At 42.5% G+C, this 16,936-nt stretch overlaps 1 protein-coding gene across 1 annotated transcript in view; it reads right to left on the reverse strand.

Annotated features, from left to right (window-relative positions):
• The window catches only part of LOC106611959 (AF4/FMR2 family member 2-like), a 335,934-nt gene that overhangs the window by 25,429 nt on the left and 293,569 nt on the right, over positions 1-16,936 (reverse strand). The window contains exon 11 of the mRNA XM_014212678.2: positions 555-714. Within this exon, the coding sequence (XP_014068153.1) occupies positions 555-714 (160 nt within the window). The remainder of the gene's footprint in view (positions 1-554; positions 715-16,936) is intronic.

A 16,936-nucleotide genomic window follows, 5' to 3' on the forward strand; every position in this document is an offset into this window, starting at 1 on the left:
TCCTGTGTTTTTTGTAAAACATCAGTGGAGCGCACTTTGAGAGGGAATGAGACATCCTTAACGACAGACAGGCCCGTTTCCTGGCCCACCTGGCTGTTCCCATTCCCTGGTGGACAGGAAGTCATATGGCCTGTAGAGGGCGCCCTAATGCACTGTGGTAAATATTTACCCGGGTCTAACACTCAGTGCTCCTTTGTGGAATACTACTCTGCCTGGCACTTGAGCTGCTTAAGCTGCCATGCAAGTCTCAAAGTCATTTTACTACCATCAACTGCAACAACCGGGAAAGAGGGAAAGTTGCTACTAAGTCGGCTAGATTAATCCTATCAAAATAATAGTGATATTAGAGTAGATGGGGGGTTTTCATCCCTGGATCAAAATGTTGTACTAGTGGTATTAGTGTAATATAGTGTGTTTCTGTAGCCTAAAATAATAGGATAAATGTTTTTCCCTATGGTATAACACTGGTTGAGTATTGGTTGATAGCACAGTAAAAAAAAATCTGACTGTCCCGGTTGGTTGGTACAATACAGTAAGGAATGATTGTGTTATACCTCTGGGGTGGCGGTCCGGGAGGCCCTGTTACACTCGCTGTCACTGGAGCTGCTCTCGCTGTCTGAATCCGACTCGGAGCTGCTCTCTGATTCACTGGAGCTGGCCGAGGCGCCGCTAGAGTGGCCTGGGTCACTGGTCCGAGACGTGGCCACAGGGATGCTGGGTAGGAGAGATTGAGAGAAAGAACGAGAGAGAAGAATGAGAGAGAGATAGAGAGAAAGAGAGAAAACATAGAGAAGGACATAGAGAGAAAAAAAGTATATATTTTTGTATAGATAAACATTTACTGTGTGATAGACAAAGCTTTACTGTAGCCTCATGTTCCAGCAGCACTACCTAGCCCTCTGTGACCCCGGACTGATCTCATTCCACTGGCGTGTGTGACTAATGCACTGATGCGCTGTGACGCAGATTTCTTTTGTGTCATCATTTTGCTAAGAGCAGCCTTGTGCTCTGCCTCATGTTCGGCGCCAGCCACACGCCCGGCCTTGTGCTCTCTCTGCTCAGCACTCAGCGCCGTGGCGCTGGCTCGCTCAGCAGTAACACAGAGTTGGACGAGATGAGTCCGCCTGTCATTGACATGACTCCCAGATCCACACAGCCTGAAGACAGCTGGAGACAGCCCCATCAATCACACAGCATCTCTCTCTCTCTCTCTCTCTCTCTCTCTCTCTCTCTCTCTCTCTCTCTCTCTCTCCTCTCTCTCTCAACAAGGCAAACTGTTATTAAGAGAATAATGCATCTGACATCTGATTATCAATTTCATGAAATACAACATATACAGTGGCAAGAAAAAGTATGTGAACCCTTTGGAATTACCTGGATTTATGAATAAATTGGTCATAAAATTCGACCTGATCTTCATACAAGTCACAACAATAGACAAACATAGTCTGCTTAAACTAATAACACACACACAATTATACGTTGTCATGTTTTTATTGAACACACCGTGTAAACATTAACAGTGCAGGGTGTAAAAAGTATGTGAACCCTTGGATTTAATAACTGGTTGACCCTCCTTTGGCAGCATTAACCTCAACCAAACGTTTTCTGTTGTTGCGTATCAGACCTGCACAACGGTCAGGAGGAATTTTGGACCGTTCCTCTTTACAAAACTGTTTCAGTTCAGCAATATTCTTGGGATGTCTGGTGTGAACTGCTCTCTTGAGGTCATGCCACAGCATCTCAATCGGGTTGAGGGCAGGACTCTGACTGGGCCACTCCAGAAGTATTTTCTTCTGTTGAAGTCATTCTGTTGTTGATTTACTTCTGTGTTTTGGGTTGTTGTCCTGTTGCATCACCCAACTTCTGTTGAGATTCAATTGATGGACAGATAGCCTTACATTCTCCTGCAAAATGTCTTGATAAACATGGGAATTCATTTTTCCATCAATGATAGCAAGCTGTCCAGGCCCTGAGGCAGCAAAGCAGCCCCAAACTATGATGCTCCCTCAACCATATTTTACAGTTGGGATGAGGTTTAGATGTTGGTGTGCTGTGCCATTTTTTCTCCATACATAGTGTTGAGTGTTCCATCCATCCAAACAACTCAACTTTAGTTTCATCAGTCCACAGAGCTACTGGAACATATCCTGGAACATCCAGGTGATCTTTCACAAACTTCAGACGTGCAGCAATGTTTTTTTTGGACAGCAGTGGCTTCTTCCGTGGTGTCCTCCCATGAACACCATTCTTGTTTACTGTTTTACATATCGTAGACTCGTCAACAGAGATGTTACCATGTTCCAGATATTTCTGTAAGTCTTTAGCTGACACTCTAGGATTCTTCTTAACCTCATTGGGCATTCTGCACTGTGCTCTTGCAGTCATCTTTGCAGGACGGCCACTCCTAGGGAGAGTAGCAACAGTGCTGAACTTTCTCAATTTATAGACAATGTGTCTTACCGTGGACTGATGAACATTATGGCTTTTAGAGATACTTTTGTAACCCTTTCCAGCTTTATGCAAGTCAACAATTCTTAATCTTAGGTCTTCTGAGATCTCTTTGTTCGAGGAATGGTTCACATCAGGCAATGCTTCATGTGAATAGCAAACTCAGATTTTGTCAGTGTTTTTTATATTACAGGGCGACTCTAACCAACATCTCCAATCTCGTCTCATTGATTGGACTTCAGGTTAGCTGAGTCCTGACTCCAATTAGCTTTAGGACAAGTCATTAGCCTTGGGGTTCACATACTTTTTCCAACCTACACTGTGAATGTTTAAATTATGTATTCAATATAGACAAGAAAAATACAATAATTGGTGTGTTGTTTGTTTCAGGACACTGTTTGTCTATTGTTGTGACTTAGAGGAAGATCAGATCAAATTAGAAATCCAAGTAATTCCAAAAGGTTCTCATACCTTTTCTTGCAACTGTAACTGCAGAACAAAGGAAATTGACATCATGCTTTATAATAAGCTATTTATTCTCCCTATTGAAAGTGTCAACACTAGACTAGCTGAAGAAGATGTTGCAGGGGCGTATGGTACTGTGGGCCTGCTGGAGAAGGTAACAGCTCTAGCGGTTGATGATAAATGCCTTCAGGAGGCCGTTTGCTTTCTCACCACCTATGTACTTAATATTCCACACTCTTTCAACTCTCTGTCATGCTACTGGTTCATCTGTTGGATCCGCTTTATAACACAATAAAACCCACACTACTGAACACAGGAGGATGGTGGCACGTTAATTGTGGAGGATGGACGTGCTAATGGCAGAAGCGGAATTGGTGGAATGGTATAAAATACAACAAACACATGGTTTCCATGTGTTTGATGCCATTCTATTGGCTCTGTTCCAGCCATTATTGTGAGCCGTCCTCCCCTCAGCAGCCTCCACTGCTACTGAAGCCATCTAAAGACGCTCCATCCATTATAGTCTAAAGACCGGTTATAGAGGACCTGAGACACACTGGACAGGACAGTGGAAATTAAACATGATGTGTAATTTTTTTACATTTTTATTTCACCTTTATTGCGACCTGGCCAAGATAAAGCAAGCAGTTTGACACATACAACAACACAGAGTTACACATGGAGTAAAACAAACATACAGTCAATAATATAGTAGAAAAATAAGTCTATATACAAAGTGAGCAAATGAGGTGAGATAAGGGAGGTAAAAGCAAAAAAGGCCATGGTGGCGAAGTAAATACAATATAGCAAGTAAAACACTGGAATTGTAGATTTGCAGTGGAAGAAAGTGCAAAGTTGAAATAGAAATAATGGGGTGCAAAGGAGCAAAATAAATAAATAAATACAGTAGGGGAAGAGGTAGTTGTTTGGGCTAAATTATAGATGGGCTATGTACAGGTGCAGTAATCTGTGAGCTGCTCTGACAGCTGGTGCTTAAAGCTAGTGAGGGAGATAAGTGTTTCCAGTTTTAGAGATTTTTGTAGTTCGTTCCAGTCATTGGCAGCAGAGAACTGGAAGGAGAGGCGGCCGAAGGAGGAATTGGCTTTGGGAGTGACCAGAGAGATATACATACTGGAGCAAGTGCTACAGGTCTGTGCTGGTATGGTGACCAGCGAGCTGAGATAAGGAGGAACTTTACCTAGCAGGGTCTTGTAGATGACCTGGAGCCAGTGGGATTGGCGACGAGTATGAAGCGAGGGCCAGCCAACGATGATGGGGGTCTTTTTTGTCAACACCCCATTGATGATTGTGTTTTTCTGTGACAGGGTGAGGGGGCATATGGCAGCTTGAAGATCAAATCTGGGACATAGCTGTGGCACTAGGTTATGGGACATAGCTGTGGCACTAGGCTCTGGGACATAGCCGTGGCACTAGGCTCTGGGACATAGCCGTGGCACTAGACTCTGGGACATAGCCGTGGCACTAGGCTCTGGGACATAGCTGTGGCACTAGACTCTGGGACATAGCCGTGGCACTAGACTCTGGGACATAGCCGTGGCACTAGACTCTGGGACATAGCCGTGGCACTAGACTCTGGGACATAGCCGTGGCACTAGACTCTGGGACATAGCCGTGGCACTAGACTCTGGGACATAGCCGTGGCACTAGACTCTGGGACATAGCCGTGGCACTAGACTCTGGGACATAGCCGTGGCACTAGACTCTGGGACATAGCCGTGGCACTAGGCTCTGGGACATAGCCGTGGCACTAGACTCTGGGACATAGCCGTGGCACTAGACTCTGGGACATAGCTGTGGCACTAGACTCTGGGACATAGCCGTGGCACTAGACTCTGGGACATAGCCGTGGCACTAGACTCTGGGACATAGCTGTGGCACTAGACTCTGGGACATAGCCGTGGCACTAGTGAAACAGAGCCATGTGTCAAATAACTACACTGTGCCATGGACCAATAACCATTTACTAACATGTCCAGCTTGTCTGAGCCAGGTCAAATCCTTAGAGGAGTAGCTAACTCTCCTGCCCCCAGGGCTTGCCTAGTGGCCGTTTGGTTCCAAAGGAGGATTCTGAGGCTCACAGCCAGTTCAGGTTAATAATTAAAGATAAAGGAATATAGTGTGGCATGGTGTTCCTATGCCCTGCCCTAGCAGTGCCCGCTGCTGCCCGTTGCTAGTAGGATGGCAGAGCAGGAGGAGGGCATGGCATCTTGCTCTGCTCACGTGTTCAAGCCCAAGCCCAAGAGGCTCCTGGGAGCTGGGCCAGCACAGCACCACTGACTGTCTGTCTATCTGTCTGTCTGTCTGTCTGGGCCAGCACAGCACCACTCTGTCTGTCTGTCTGTCTGTCTGTCTGTCTGTCTGTCTGTCTGTCTGTCTGTCTGTCTGTCTGTCTGTCTGTCTGTCTGTCTGTCTGTCTGTCTGTCTGTCTGTCTGTCTGTCTGTCTGTCTGTCTGTTATTAAGACCAGTGTCATTCATTAGCTGAGGATGGTGCCAGCAGAAAGAGAGCCAGCACTAGAACAAGCCAACAGTAAAGGACCATCTATCTACACACATCACTCTGAGATAACCCTAGCTGAAATGATAAGGTAACCATTGACAGATCCATGGCGTACTAGGAATAGTTCTAAGAATACCCTCTTTTTCTTCATTCCAAATACTTTTTATGTAAGTAGAATTACTGTGGCTTTCTCCAATACCCAAGTGTTGTCCATGTCATTCTCTGGAAGAAGAGACGTAATTAGTATCCTAGGTCCCATTAAAGTGTTTAAAATAGACCTCTAGGAGACATTCTTTCTTTCACCACTCAGTCTCTCCAAGTAGTGCTTCTGCATGTAAATAATTCATAAAAGGGAAGCGCTAATGCTCTATTTGAGAGCGTGAAGAGCAACAGCGTAGTAAGGTCACTTAATTTCCTTTGTCCACTTAATGGAGGTGAGCCTCAGCTGACAGCTGATAGAATCCTGTGGTGAATTGTGGGAAAATAAGGGTCTGGTGTCTTTAGAACAATGGCTGCTGTCTGCTTTCAGTGTGTTCACCTCGGTCTAGCCCACTAACCTCGGACCTGCTAACAGGCTCTGCTCTCAGAACACCCTCCTAACCTCTCTAACCTGTCTCTGTTATCTCGGTGCTTGCAACAATGAGCTGCCTTTCTCACAGCAGACTATAAAGACATTTATAAAAAAAATCCTCCTTTGTCCATGGAACTGGCTGCTCCATCCAGAGTGATGAAATTCATGGCAGGCAGGGGAAGAATAATGACTAATTTGCTGCTGTTATACATCATCCTGGTTCACATGAAGGTTATTGACAAATAACAGAGAAAATAAACAAACAGTTGCATACGTCTCTAATGCAGAACAACTACTATAATGTGGTTCAATCACTGGCGTTCAAAGGGCCACACGCATCTCACACATTTAGATTTGAACACCAAATGTGGCACTATTAATCTGCTATAATTTAAGTAAATAAATGAATGGCATTCATAATTAATGGGTTTTCCAATTTCTTCCTCATTCCAAAACAAACTGGATGGAGGCCCTTCAGGAACAGACTGGGAGTGAGGAAGGAAGTGTCTCCCAGCAGAGAGACAGTAGCCCAAGGCAAACCCCAGACAAATCCCAGGCTCCACACAAGGACCTCTGGGAATGTGATAGGAGGGTACTCCAAAATCAACAGCTTCTAAGTCACCACACAGTTCACACACAGTTCCAGTGCATATATTTAACCATTTATGCCAGCTAATTAATTTGAGTCTTCAAGATTCTTCTAGGAACTGTCCAGATATAGATTCACAGTGAGTTTTAAAGAGGGGGCAGCTCTACTGTATCATTCCATTGAGTCACATTATGAGATTATCTAGAGTTATGTACAACTCTTTGAACAAGAGGCTGCCAGACAGACCCAGACAGAATCCTGATGTTGTCATTACACAAACCAAACGTCTTGGAGCATTCATTAAACATTTAATAAATAAGTCAAGTTAGGATATTTCAAACTGTTTACACCATAAATATTCAATGTTTAGTAATGAAGCAATTTTCCAGGCCAGTGCAATTTGGAGAAAAAAATGGAATATTTACAACTCACAATATTTCTCACTCACTCATATACATGCATGCATGCATGCATACATACATACATACATACATACATACATACATACATACATACATGCATGCATGCATACACACACACACACACACACACACACACACACACACACACACACACACACACACACACACACACACACACACACACACATACATACATAAGGGAGCAATATCTATCTATCTCCCATTGGATCATCAAGGGTCACAACATGGCCAACCTCCAGTGATTCCGCTGCCAGGGGCTGGCTGAATTGGCAGCTTTAGGAACAGTCTGCTATCGATGTGTGATTTTCTCCTTCTATTTACACTGATACCATAATCCTCGATCAATAAGGCCAATAGACAGAGGCCGCTGGCGGAATTGATGAGGCGAGTGGTGGAGGAGCTAGCCTTCAGCCTCAGACAGTGGAACTAGAGAGAGAGACAGCAGAAAGAGATGAGGAGAGACAGATCTATCAAAAGAAGAGGTAGGCAGGGCTGGAGGCTAGCCCCTGAAGGTGGTGGGTGGTGGAGAAGAATCATTAAATCAGACCTGGGTACAGACAGGACACATCTACATTTTGGAGGGAGCCAGCTGACTGACTGCTGTAACGGTGAGCCAGTTCAGACGTGCCAGTCCCTATTGATCCAGCTGACTGGCTGCTGTAACGGTGAGTCAGTTCAGATGTGCCAGTCCCTATTGATCCAGCTGATTGGCTGCTGTAACGGTGAGCCAGTTCAGACGTGCCAGTCCCTATTGATCCAGCTGACTGGCTGCTGTAACGGTGAGTCAGTTCAGACGTGCCAGTCCCTATTGATCCAGCTGACTGGCTGCTGTAACGGTGAGTCAGTTCAGACGTGCCAGTCCCTATTGATCCAGCTGACTGGCTGCTGTAACGGTGAGTCAGTTCAGACATGCCAGTCCCTATTGATCCAGCTGACTGGCTGCTGTAACGGTGAGTCAGTTCAGACGTGCCAGTCCCTATTGATCCAGCTGACTGGCTGCTGTAACGGTGAGTCAGTTCAGACATGCCAGTCCCTTGCTTCTTCCTTATTTGTTTGTACTTTCTAATGATGATGCCTGTGCAACCCTGAGCAGGTTACATTACCATTACATCTTATCCCCCAGAATCCCATATTCTGGAGGAAGAACTGTCATTTTCTACTCTTCAATAAAGTCTAATCCTTAATTATAGATGAAGAAATTTGAGCAGGTCTATAGAGACGGAAACCTATGCTGCTCGCTCTCTATCGCGCTCTCGCTCTCTCCAAGTTATTTAACTTAAGGGGCTTTATTGGCATGAGAAACATGTTTACATTGCCAAAACAAGTGAAATAGATAATAAACAAAGGTGAAATAAACAATAAAAAATGAACAGTAAACATTACACTCACAAAAGTTCCAAAGGAATAAAGACATTTCAAATGTCATATTATGTCTATATACAGTGTTGTAATGATGTGCAAATAGTTAAAGTACAAATGGGAAAATAAATAAACATGAATATAGGTTGTATTTGCAATGGGATTAGTTCTTCACTGGTTGGATTTGTTTTTGAATTCTTTATAGGTCTGTGTAATCTGAGGGAAATATGTGTCTCTAATATGGTCATACATTTGGCAGGAGGTTAGGAAGTGCAGCTCAGTTTCCACCTCATTTTGTGGGCAGTGTGCACATAGCCTGTCTTCTCTTGAGAGCCAGGTCTGCCTTCAGCTGCCTTTCTCAATAGCAAGGATATGCACACTGCCACTGTGTACTCTCTGTTTAGGGACAAATAGAATTCTAGTTTGCTCAGTTTTTTTGCAAATGATTGCCAATGTGTCAAGTAATTATCTTTTACTTTTCTCATGATTTGGTTGGGTCTAATTGTGTTGCTGTCCTGGGGCTCTGTGGGGTTTGTTTGTGTTTGTGAACAGAGCCCCAGGACCAGCTTGTTTAGGGGGCTCGTCTCCAAGTTAATTTCTCTGTAGGTGATGGCTTTGTTATGGAAGGTTTGGGAATCGCTTCCTTTTAGGTGGTTCTAGAATTTAACAGCTCTTTTCTGGATTTTGATAATTAGCGGGTATCGGCCTAATTCTGCTCTGCATGCATTAGTTGTGTTTTACATTGTGCACAGAGGACATTTTTACAGAATTCTGCATTCACTGCCTCAATTTTGTGTTTGTCCCATTTTGAGAATTCTTGGTTGATGAATGGACTCCAGACCTCACAACCATAAAGGGCAATGGGTTCTATAACTGATTCAAGTATTTTTTTGCCAGATCCTAATTGGTATGTCAAATTTTATGTTCCTTTTGATGGAATCGAAGGCCCTTCTTGCCTTGTCTCTCAGATCGTTCACAGCTTTGTGGAAGTTACCTGTGGCACTGATGTTTAGGCCGAGGTATGTATCGTTTTGCTTGTGTGCTCTAAGGCCACGGTGTCTAGACCTTTTTTGGAACACCATTATTTTGGTCTTACTGAGATGTACTGTCAGGACCCAGGTCTGACAGAATCTGTGCAGAAGATCTATGTGCTGCTGTAGGCCCTCCTTGGTTGGGGACAGAAGCACCAGATCATCAGCAAACAGTAGACATTTAACTTCAGCTTCTAGTAGGGTGAGGCCGGGTGCTGCAGACTGTTCTAGTGGCCTTGACAATTTGTTGATGTATATGTTGAAGAGGGTGGGGTTTAAGCTGCATCCCTGTCTCACCACCAGGCCCTGTGTAAAGAAATGTGTGTGTTTTTTCCAATTCTAACCGCACACTTGTTGTTTGTGTACATAATTTTATAATGTTGTATGTTTTCCCCCCAACTCTACTTTCCATCAATTTGTACAGCAGACCCTCATGCTAAATTTAGTCTAAAGCTTCTTTTTTTTATCAACAAAGCATGAGAAGACTTTGCCTTTGTTTTGGTTTGTTTGTTTGTTAATTAGGGTGTGCAGGGTGAATACATGGTCTGTCGTATGGTCATTTGGTAAAAAGCCAATTTGACATTTGCTCAGTACATTGTATTCGCTGAGGAAATGTATGAGTCTGCTGTTAATGATAATGCAGAAGATTTTTCTAAGGTTGCTGTTGACACATATCCCACAGTAGTTATTGGGGTCAAATATGTCTCCACTTTTGTGGATTGTGGTGATCAGTCCTTGGTTTGAAATATTGGGGAAGATGCCAAAGCTGAGGCTGATATAGCCAATTGGAATTTGTGGTCTGTATATTTTATTATTTCATTTAGGATACCATTAATTTAGGATGGTATCCTAAATGAAATAATAAAATATACAGACCACAAATTCATTCATTTAGGATACCACACAGGCCTTTTTGGGTTGGACGGTTTGTATTTTGTCCTGTAGTTCATTCAAGGTAATTGGAGAATCCAGTGGGTTCTGGTAGTCTTTAATAGTTGATTCTAAGACTTGTATTTGATCATGCATATGTTTTTGCGGTTTGATCTTTGTTAAAGAGCCAAAAAGATTGGAGAAGTGGTTTATCCATACATCTCCATTTTGGACAGATAACTCTTCGTGTTGTTGTTTGTTTAGAGTTTTCCAATCTTCCCAGAAGTGGTTAGATTCTATGGATTCTTCAATAACATTGAGCTGATTTCTGATGTGCTGTTCCTTCTTTTTCTGTAGTGTATTTCTGTATTGTTTTAGTGATTCACCATAGTGAAGACATAGGTCTCTATGTTTTTATTTGGATAGGTTTCTCAATTTCTTTTTTGGGTTTCTGCATTCTTCATTTTTTCTGCTGTTGTTTAATTAAACTTTTTTTTTTTTACTTGGCAAGTCAGTGGGTTAACTGCCTTGTTCAGGGGCAGAATGACAGATTTTTACCTTGTCAGCTCGGGGATTCCATGCAGCAAACTTTCAGTTATTGGCCCAAAGCTCTAACCACTTGGCTACCTGCCGCCCATTTGTCATTGTTGTTAATTTTCTCAGGTTGTCTGCTTGACATTTTTAGATTTGATAAGGAAGCTGAGGGGCCAAATATACTGTTTAGGTTTTCTACTGCCAAGTTTACACCTACACATTTTGTCCAGGAAATTGTCTAGAAGGTATTGAATTTGTTGTTGTCTAATTGTTTTTTGGTAGATTTCCACACTATTTTCTTTCCATTATAGCATTTCTTAATATTATTCAGTACCTTTGGCTTTGATGCCTCATGATTGAGCATAACTCTGTTCAAGTAGAGTGTGATTTTGCTGTGATCTGATAGGGGTGTCAGTGGATTGACTGTGAACACTCTAAGAGACTCTGGGTTGTGGTCAGTGACAAAGTAGTCTACAGTACTACAGCCAAGAGATGAGCTATACAGTGGTTGCTCCACTAAAAGTTTTGCGATTATGCGGGACTTAGAGGTAAATTGTGGTTTAGTACAGTACCCTGCGTCACTGCTTCATTGCTCCAGACCAGCGCAAGGGGGAGTTAGAGCACTGATTATGCTTTTGGGTCCTACTGTGCCTCTAACTGACAATGAATGGGAAACATAAACCTAAATAGAAACTAATAATTGTGCACGACTTCAGTATTACTTACTGAAACTGTTGTTACACTAAGGTTTTTATTATTTTATTTTGTTAGGATTATTTTGCTCTTACTGTAGTACTGTAGCCCACTCCCAAACAGTCACGTTGTACAGCGCCTGAGTGGCGCAACGGTCTAAGACACTGCATAGCAGTGCAAGCTGTGTTCCTACAGATGCTGGTTCAGTACCTGTGCTGACCTTGACTAAGAGACCCATGAGATGACTGTAGGTGTCTGGTTTCTCTCCCTCTAAAAACAGAAATAAATAATTCTAAATAACAAACTGCCTTTATTTACAAATTAGTAACAATGTCTCACACCATGTTCAAGAATGGCCTTTTTCTTGCTCATTTTACATTATTTGAAAACGAAATCATCTCAAAAAAATTGTTATTTTTAAACAACGTGATTATTATTATTATTATTAATATAGAATTATATAAAAGCCCCTTGGATATTCTCACAGATATATTACTAACCCTGTTATTAGCAGGACAATACACACTACTATTCAAAAGTTTGGGGTCACTTAGAAATGTCCTTGTTTTTGAAAGAAAAGCACATTTTTTTATCCATTAAAATAACATCAAATTGATCAGAAATACAGTGTAGACATTGTTAATGTTGTAAATGACTAGTGTAGCTGGAAACGGCAGATTTTTTTATGGAATATCTACATAGGGAACAGAGGCCCATTATCAGCAACCATCACTCCTGGGTTCCAATGGCACGTTGTGTTTGCTAATCCAAGTTGGTTTAAATTAAAAGGCTAATTGATCATTAGAAAACCCTTTTGCAATTATGTTAGCACAGCTGAAAACAAGCAATAAAACTGGCCTTCTTTAGACTAGTTGAGTAGCTGGAACATCAGCATTTGTGGGTTCGATTACAGGCTCAAAATGGCCAGAAACAATCGACTTTCTTCTGAAAATTGTCAGTCTATTCTTGTTCTGAGAAATGAAGGCTATTCCATGTGAGAAATTACCAAGAAACTGAAGATCTCGTACAACACTGTGTACTACTCCCTTCACTGAACAGCGCAAACTGGCTCTAACCAGAATAGAAAGAGGAGTGGGAGGCACCGGTGCACAACTGAGCAAGAGGACAAGTACATTAGAGTGTCTAGTTTGAGAAACAGATTCCTCACAAGTCCTCAACTGGCAGCTTCCTTAAATAGTACCCGCAAAACACAAGTCTCAATGTCAACAGTGAAGAGGCGACTCCGGGATGCTGGCTTTCTAGGTGGAGTTCCTCTGTCCAGTGTTCTTTTGCCCATCTTAATCTTTTCTTTTTATTGGACAGTCTGAGATATGGCTTTTTCTTTGACACTCTGCCTCGAAGGCCAGCATCCCGGAGACACCTCTTCACTAATGACGTTGAGACTGGTGTTTTTTGGGTACTATTTAATGTGGATGGGGCCTCCCCAGTGGCACAGCTGTCTAAGTCACCGCAACGCAATGCAAAATGCGTTGCTACAGATACCCGTGCTGGCCGCCACCGGGAGACCCATGAGGCGGCTTTTGGTTTAAATTTAGAATCCTCCAATCCTCCAATCCTCTATACGTATTTATTGGCTGAGTCCCGTACATTTTTTAGATATACTGTAGGCCTACCGTAGGCGACATGAGTCTCACTAGTGTTGAGTAATGGGCTGTTAAAAGTGGTGTAGGTCTTATTTATTTAAAGAGCATATTGAAGTTAGAAGCAATAGGATTTGAAGCAATAGCCTATAACTATTTTAGCACCATTTCGCACTGCTCTGAGACAAGCATGGGGACTGGTCTTGATAAATCAATGAGATTTTTATTTTCCCTGAATCTCCGTTTGGGTATTGCTTAGACTACAATTATACAATTAGGGTGTAGAAATGTCATGCCCTTAGTGTAACCTTTATTTAACTAGGCAAGCCAGTTAAGAACAAATTCCCTGTCGGAGTATTGAAACCCAGTCTCCCACGTGCCCGCAAGACACAGGGATTCTTTAGCTAAATCGACAAGTACTGTAGCCTACTCCCGACCGTCACATTGTACAGCGCCATATTTTCCATTCCATCCTTCGTTTTTCTTGGAATAGAAACACCATAATATTAAGCAAATGAATTAAGCAAAATGTCTTAACCTGTTGGGGCTAGGGGGCAGTATTTTTACGGCTGGATAAAAAAACGTACCCGATTTAATCTGGTTACTAATCCTACCCAGTAACTAGAATATGCATATACTTATTATATATGGATAGAAAACTGTTTGAATGGTGTCTGTGAGTATAACAGAACTCATTTGGCAGGCAAAACCCTGAGACATTTTCTGACAGGAAGTGGATACCTGATGTGTTGAATTACCTTTAAGCCTATGCCATTGAAACACACAGGGGTTGATTAATGTTTTGGCACTTCCTATTGCTTCCACTAGATGTCACCAGCCTTTACAAAGTGTTTTGAGTCTTTTACTGTGAGATCTGACCGAACAAGAGCCATGGAACGGTGATGGCCGATTAGACTCTGGCGCGAGTTCATGTTGGGTACCCTCGTTCCAATACGTTATAAAAGAGAATGCATTCGTCCACCTTGAATATTATTCATGTTCTGGTTAAAAAAGGCACTAATGATTTATGCTATACAACGTTTGCCATGTTTGAACGAACGTAAATATATTTTTTCCCCTCGTTCATGACGGAAGTCCGGCTGGCTTAGATCATGTGCTAACAACACGGATCTTTTTGGATATAAATGATGAGCTTTTTTGAACAAAACTACATTCGTTATGGACCTGGGATTCCGGGAAGTGACATCTGATGAAGAGAATCAAAGGTAATGGATTATTTACATAGTATTTTCGATTTTAGATCTCTCCAACATGGCCGTTTGTCTGTATAGCAAAGCATATTTTTCTGGGCGCAGTGCTCAGATTATTGCAAAGTGTGATTTCCCAGTAAGGTTATTTTTAAATCTGGCAAGTTGATTGCGTTCAAGAGATGTAAATCTATAATTCTTTAAATGACAATATAATATTTTACCAATGTTTTCTAATTTTAATTATTTAATTTGTGGTGCTGACTTGACTGCCGGTTATTGGAGGGAAACGATTTCCTCAACATCAATGCCATAGTAAAACGCTGTTTTTGGATATAAATATGAACTTGATAGAACTAAAAATGCATGCATTGTCTAACATAATGTCCTAGGAGTGTCATCTGATGGAGATTGTAAAAGGTTAGTGCATCATTTTAGCTGGTTTTATGGTTTTGGTGACCCTGTCTTTGAATTGACAAAACATTACACACAGCTATTGTCAATGTACTCTCCTAACATAATCTAATTTTATGCTTTCGCCGTAAAACCTTTTTGAAATCGGACAACGTGGTTAGATTAAGGAGATGTTTATCTTTCAAAGGGTGTAAGATAGTTGTATGTTTGAAAAATTTGAATTTTGACATTTATTTGGTTTCAAATTTGCCGCTCTTGAAATGCACCTGCTGTTGATAGGGTGCACCACGGGTGGCACGCTAGCGTCCCACATAGCCCCAAGAAGTTAAAATCAGTCCCATATACTATGTTCTTACAAAAAAGGTTATAAATTCTCTAGTATAGCCACTATTGAAGGCTGTCAAATGCTTCTCAAAGATGCCCTCTGGTGGTCAAACTAGCACTAACTAGCATTAATGGTACCAGTGGTTGGCAATCAAATAACGTGCCATAGAATTCTACGGCACCATGCAAGCTGTGCCGCAGTACGCTGCAACTTTAAAAGAACGAACCACTGTAGGTGTACCTACTGTAGGAGTCCCCTCGAAGCCTACCATTGACTATGTACATACCCAGCGTGGGACAGAGCTACAGGAGTTCTCTCTCTCTCGCTCTCTCTCTCATTCAATCACCATGACACTGAATCACCCCAGCCTGGAATCTGAGGGTGCAGACGTTCATTGTTAGATCAGTCGTACAGTACCGTGCTTTTGTTTGTGTGTGTGTGAGTGTATGTACACACTGTATGTGGGAAGAGAGAAAGAAAGAGAGAGTGAGGAAAGGGAGAGTGAGCGTGAGAGCTGGACCGCTGGAGGGGTGTCATCCATAATTAGTCTGTCTTCACTCTGCGCGCCCTGTGTTATTAAATGATCCTCAGCATGCAGCGCGCTCTATTATTTTAATAAATCACCCCAAAGAATAACTCGGCGCAGACCTCCAAACCAATAATCTACACTTCCTCCTGCCCCTAAACCTATTACAGCCTTTAATTGATTAAATTACCAGTCACAGTGCTCAGGGGAGGAGCACTGTTAGGACTGCCCCCCCCCCCCAACCTGGTGCTCAAAAATTATGATCATTACATTTAAGATAAACTAATTACGGGGAACAGCATTCCCGTGATCGATGGCATGACTTTAACAGTATCCTAATTCACTTAGAGGCCTTCTGCTGCCCAGTCACACGCAGCACAGCACAGGCATGATGAATTAGAGTGGGGCTCTCACCACCACCGCCACACCCCCTGTCCCTGCCAGCCAGCCAGTCTCTCTGGTCTGATAGTCATCCTCTGGCCCCACTACAGTAGGGAGATTTAACATGGCTAAACACTCAGAGTCATCTGTAGGGTCCAGAGTTTTTCCTGGTCAGGGCCTGTTTCCATAACCACCTCAGAGTATGAGTGATGATCTAGGATCAGTTTGGACTATTAGACATTAATGAATAAGATTACATGGACAGATCCTAGATCAGCACTTCTACTCTGAGATGCGTTGTGGATATTTTCTCAGGAAAAACTCAGTCATTCTAAAACATGCCTATATAGCGGAGATAGAGAGATAACTCAGGATCTATCTCTACTGAAACATTCCAGTCCAGGTACAACTAAAATGTAACCAAGGCATGCTGAAAAGCCACCTGAACCTTGTGCTGAAAAATAGAAATGAACATGTTGTCATTGTGCTGTCCTCACTATTTACTGCATATCTCTGAGCTGTTGGTTTGGATTCACACACTTCTGTCTTCATTATAGGCCTAGTCTGTCTCTGGAGCTTGGGCTTGTCATTGGTCTGTTAGAAAGATGTCTCCTCTTTTAAGAGTGGTGTAACATTCCAAGCCTGGCTCTGAGGCACCTTCAACCATTAAGGGAAGAGGCTGGGGAAACCAGCCCTCTACCATCGTGGAATGATTTCCCCATGCCACAAACCACGTGGAAATCTGCTAGGGAGTAGACAACGAGAGCATAGGACAAGATGTCAGAAATGATCTAGTGTTTTAAAACAAAAAGTAGAGCACTGTTGAAAAGTACCGATATTTTGAAACTTAAACCATTCAAACTGCCTAGAGACTACATGTATTTCAAAGTTTATTTCAACATTTAAATCCTAGGGCCTATGGTCTAGAGGGCTTCCCACCATCAAAGACCCACTGC

This window comes from Salmo salar, chromosome ssa09 (assembly GCF_905237065.1).
Source record: "Salmo salar chromosome ssa09, Ssal_v3.1, whole genome shotgun sequence".
Taxonomy (NCBI): Eukaryota; Metazoa; Chordata; class Actinopteri; order Salmoniformes; family Salmonidae; genus Salmo; species Salmo salar.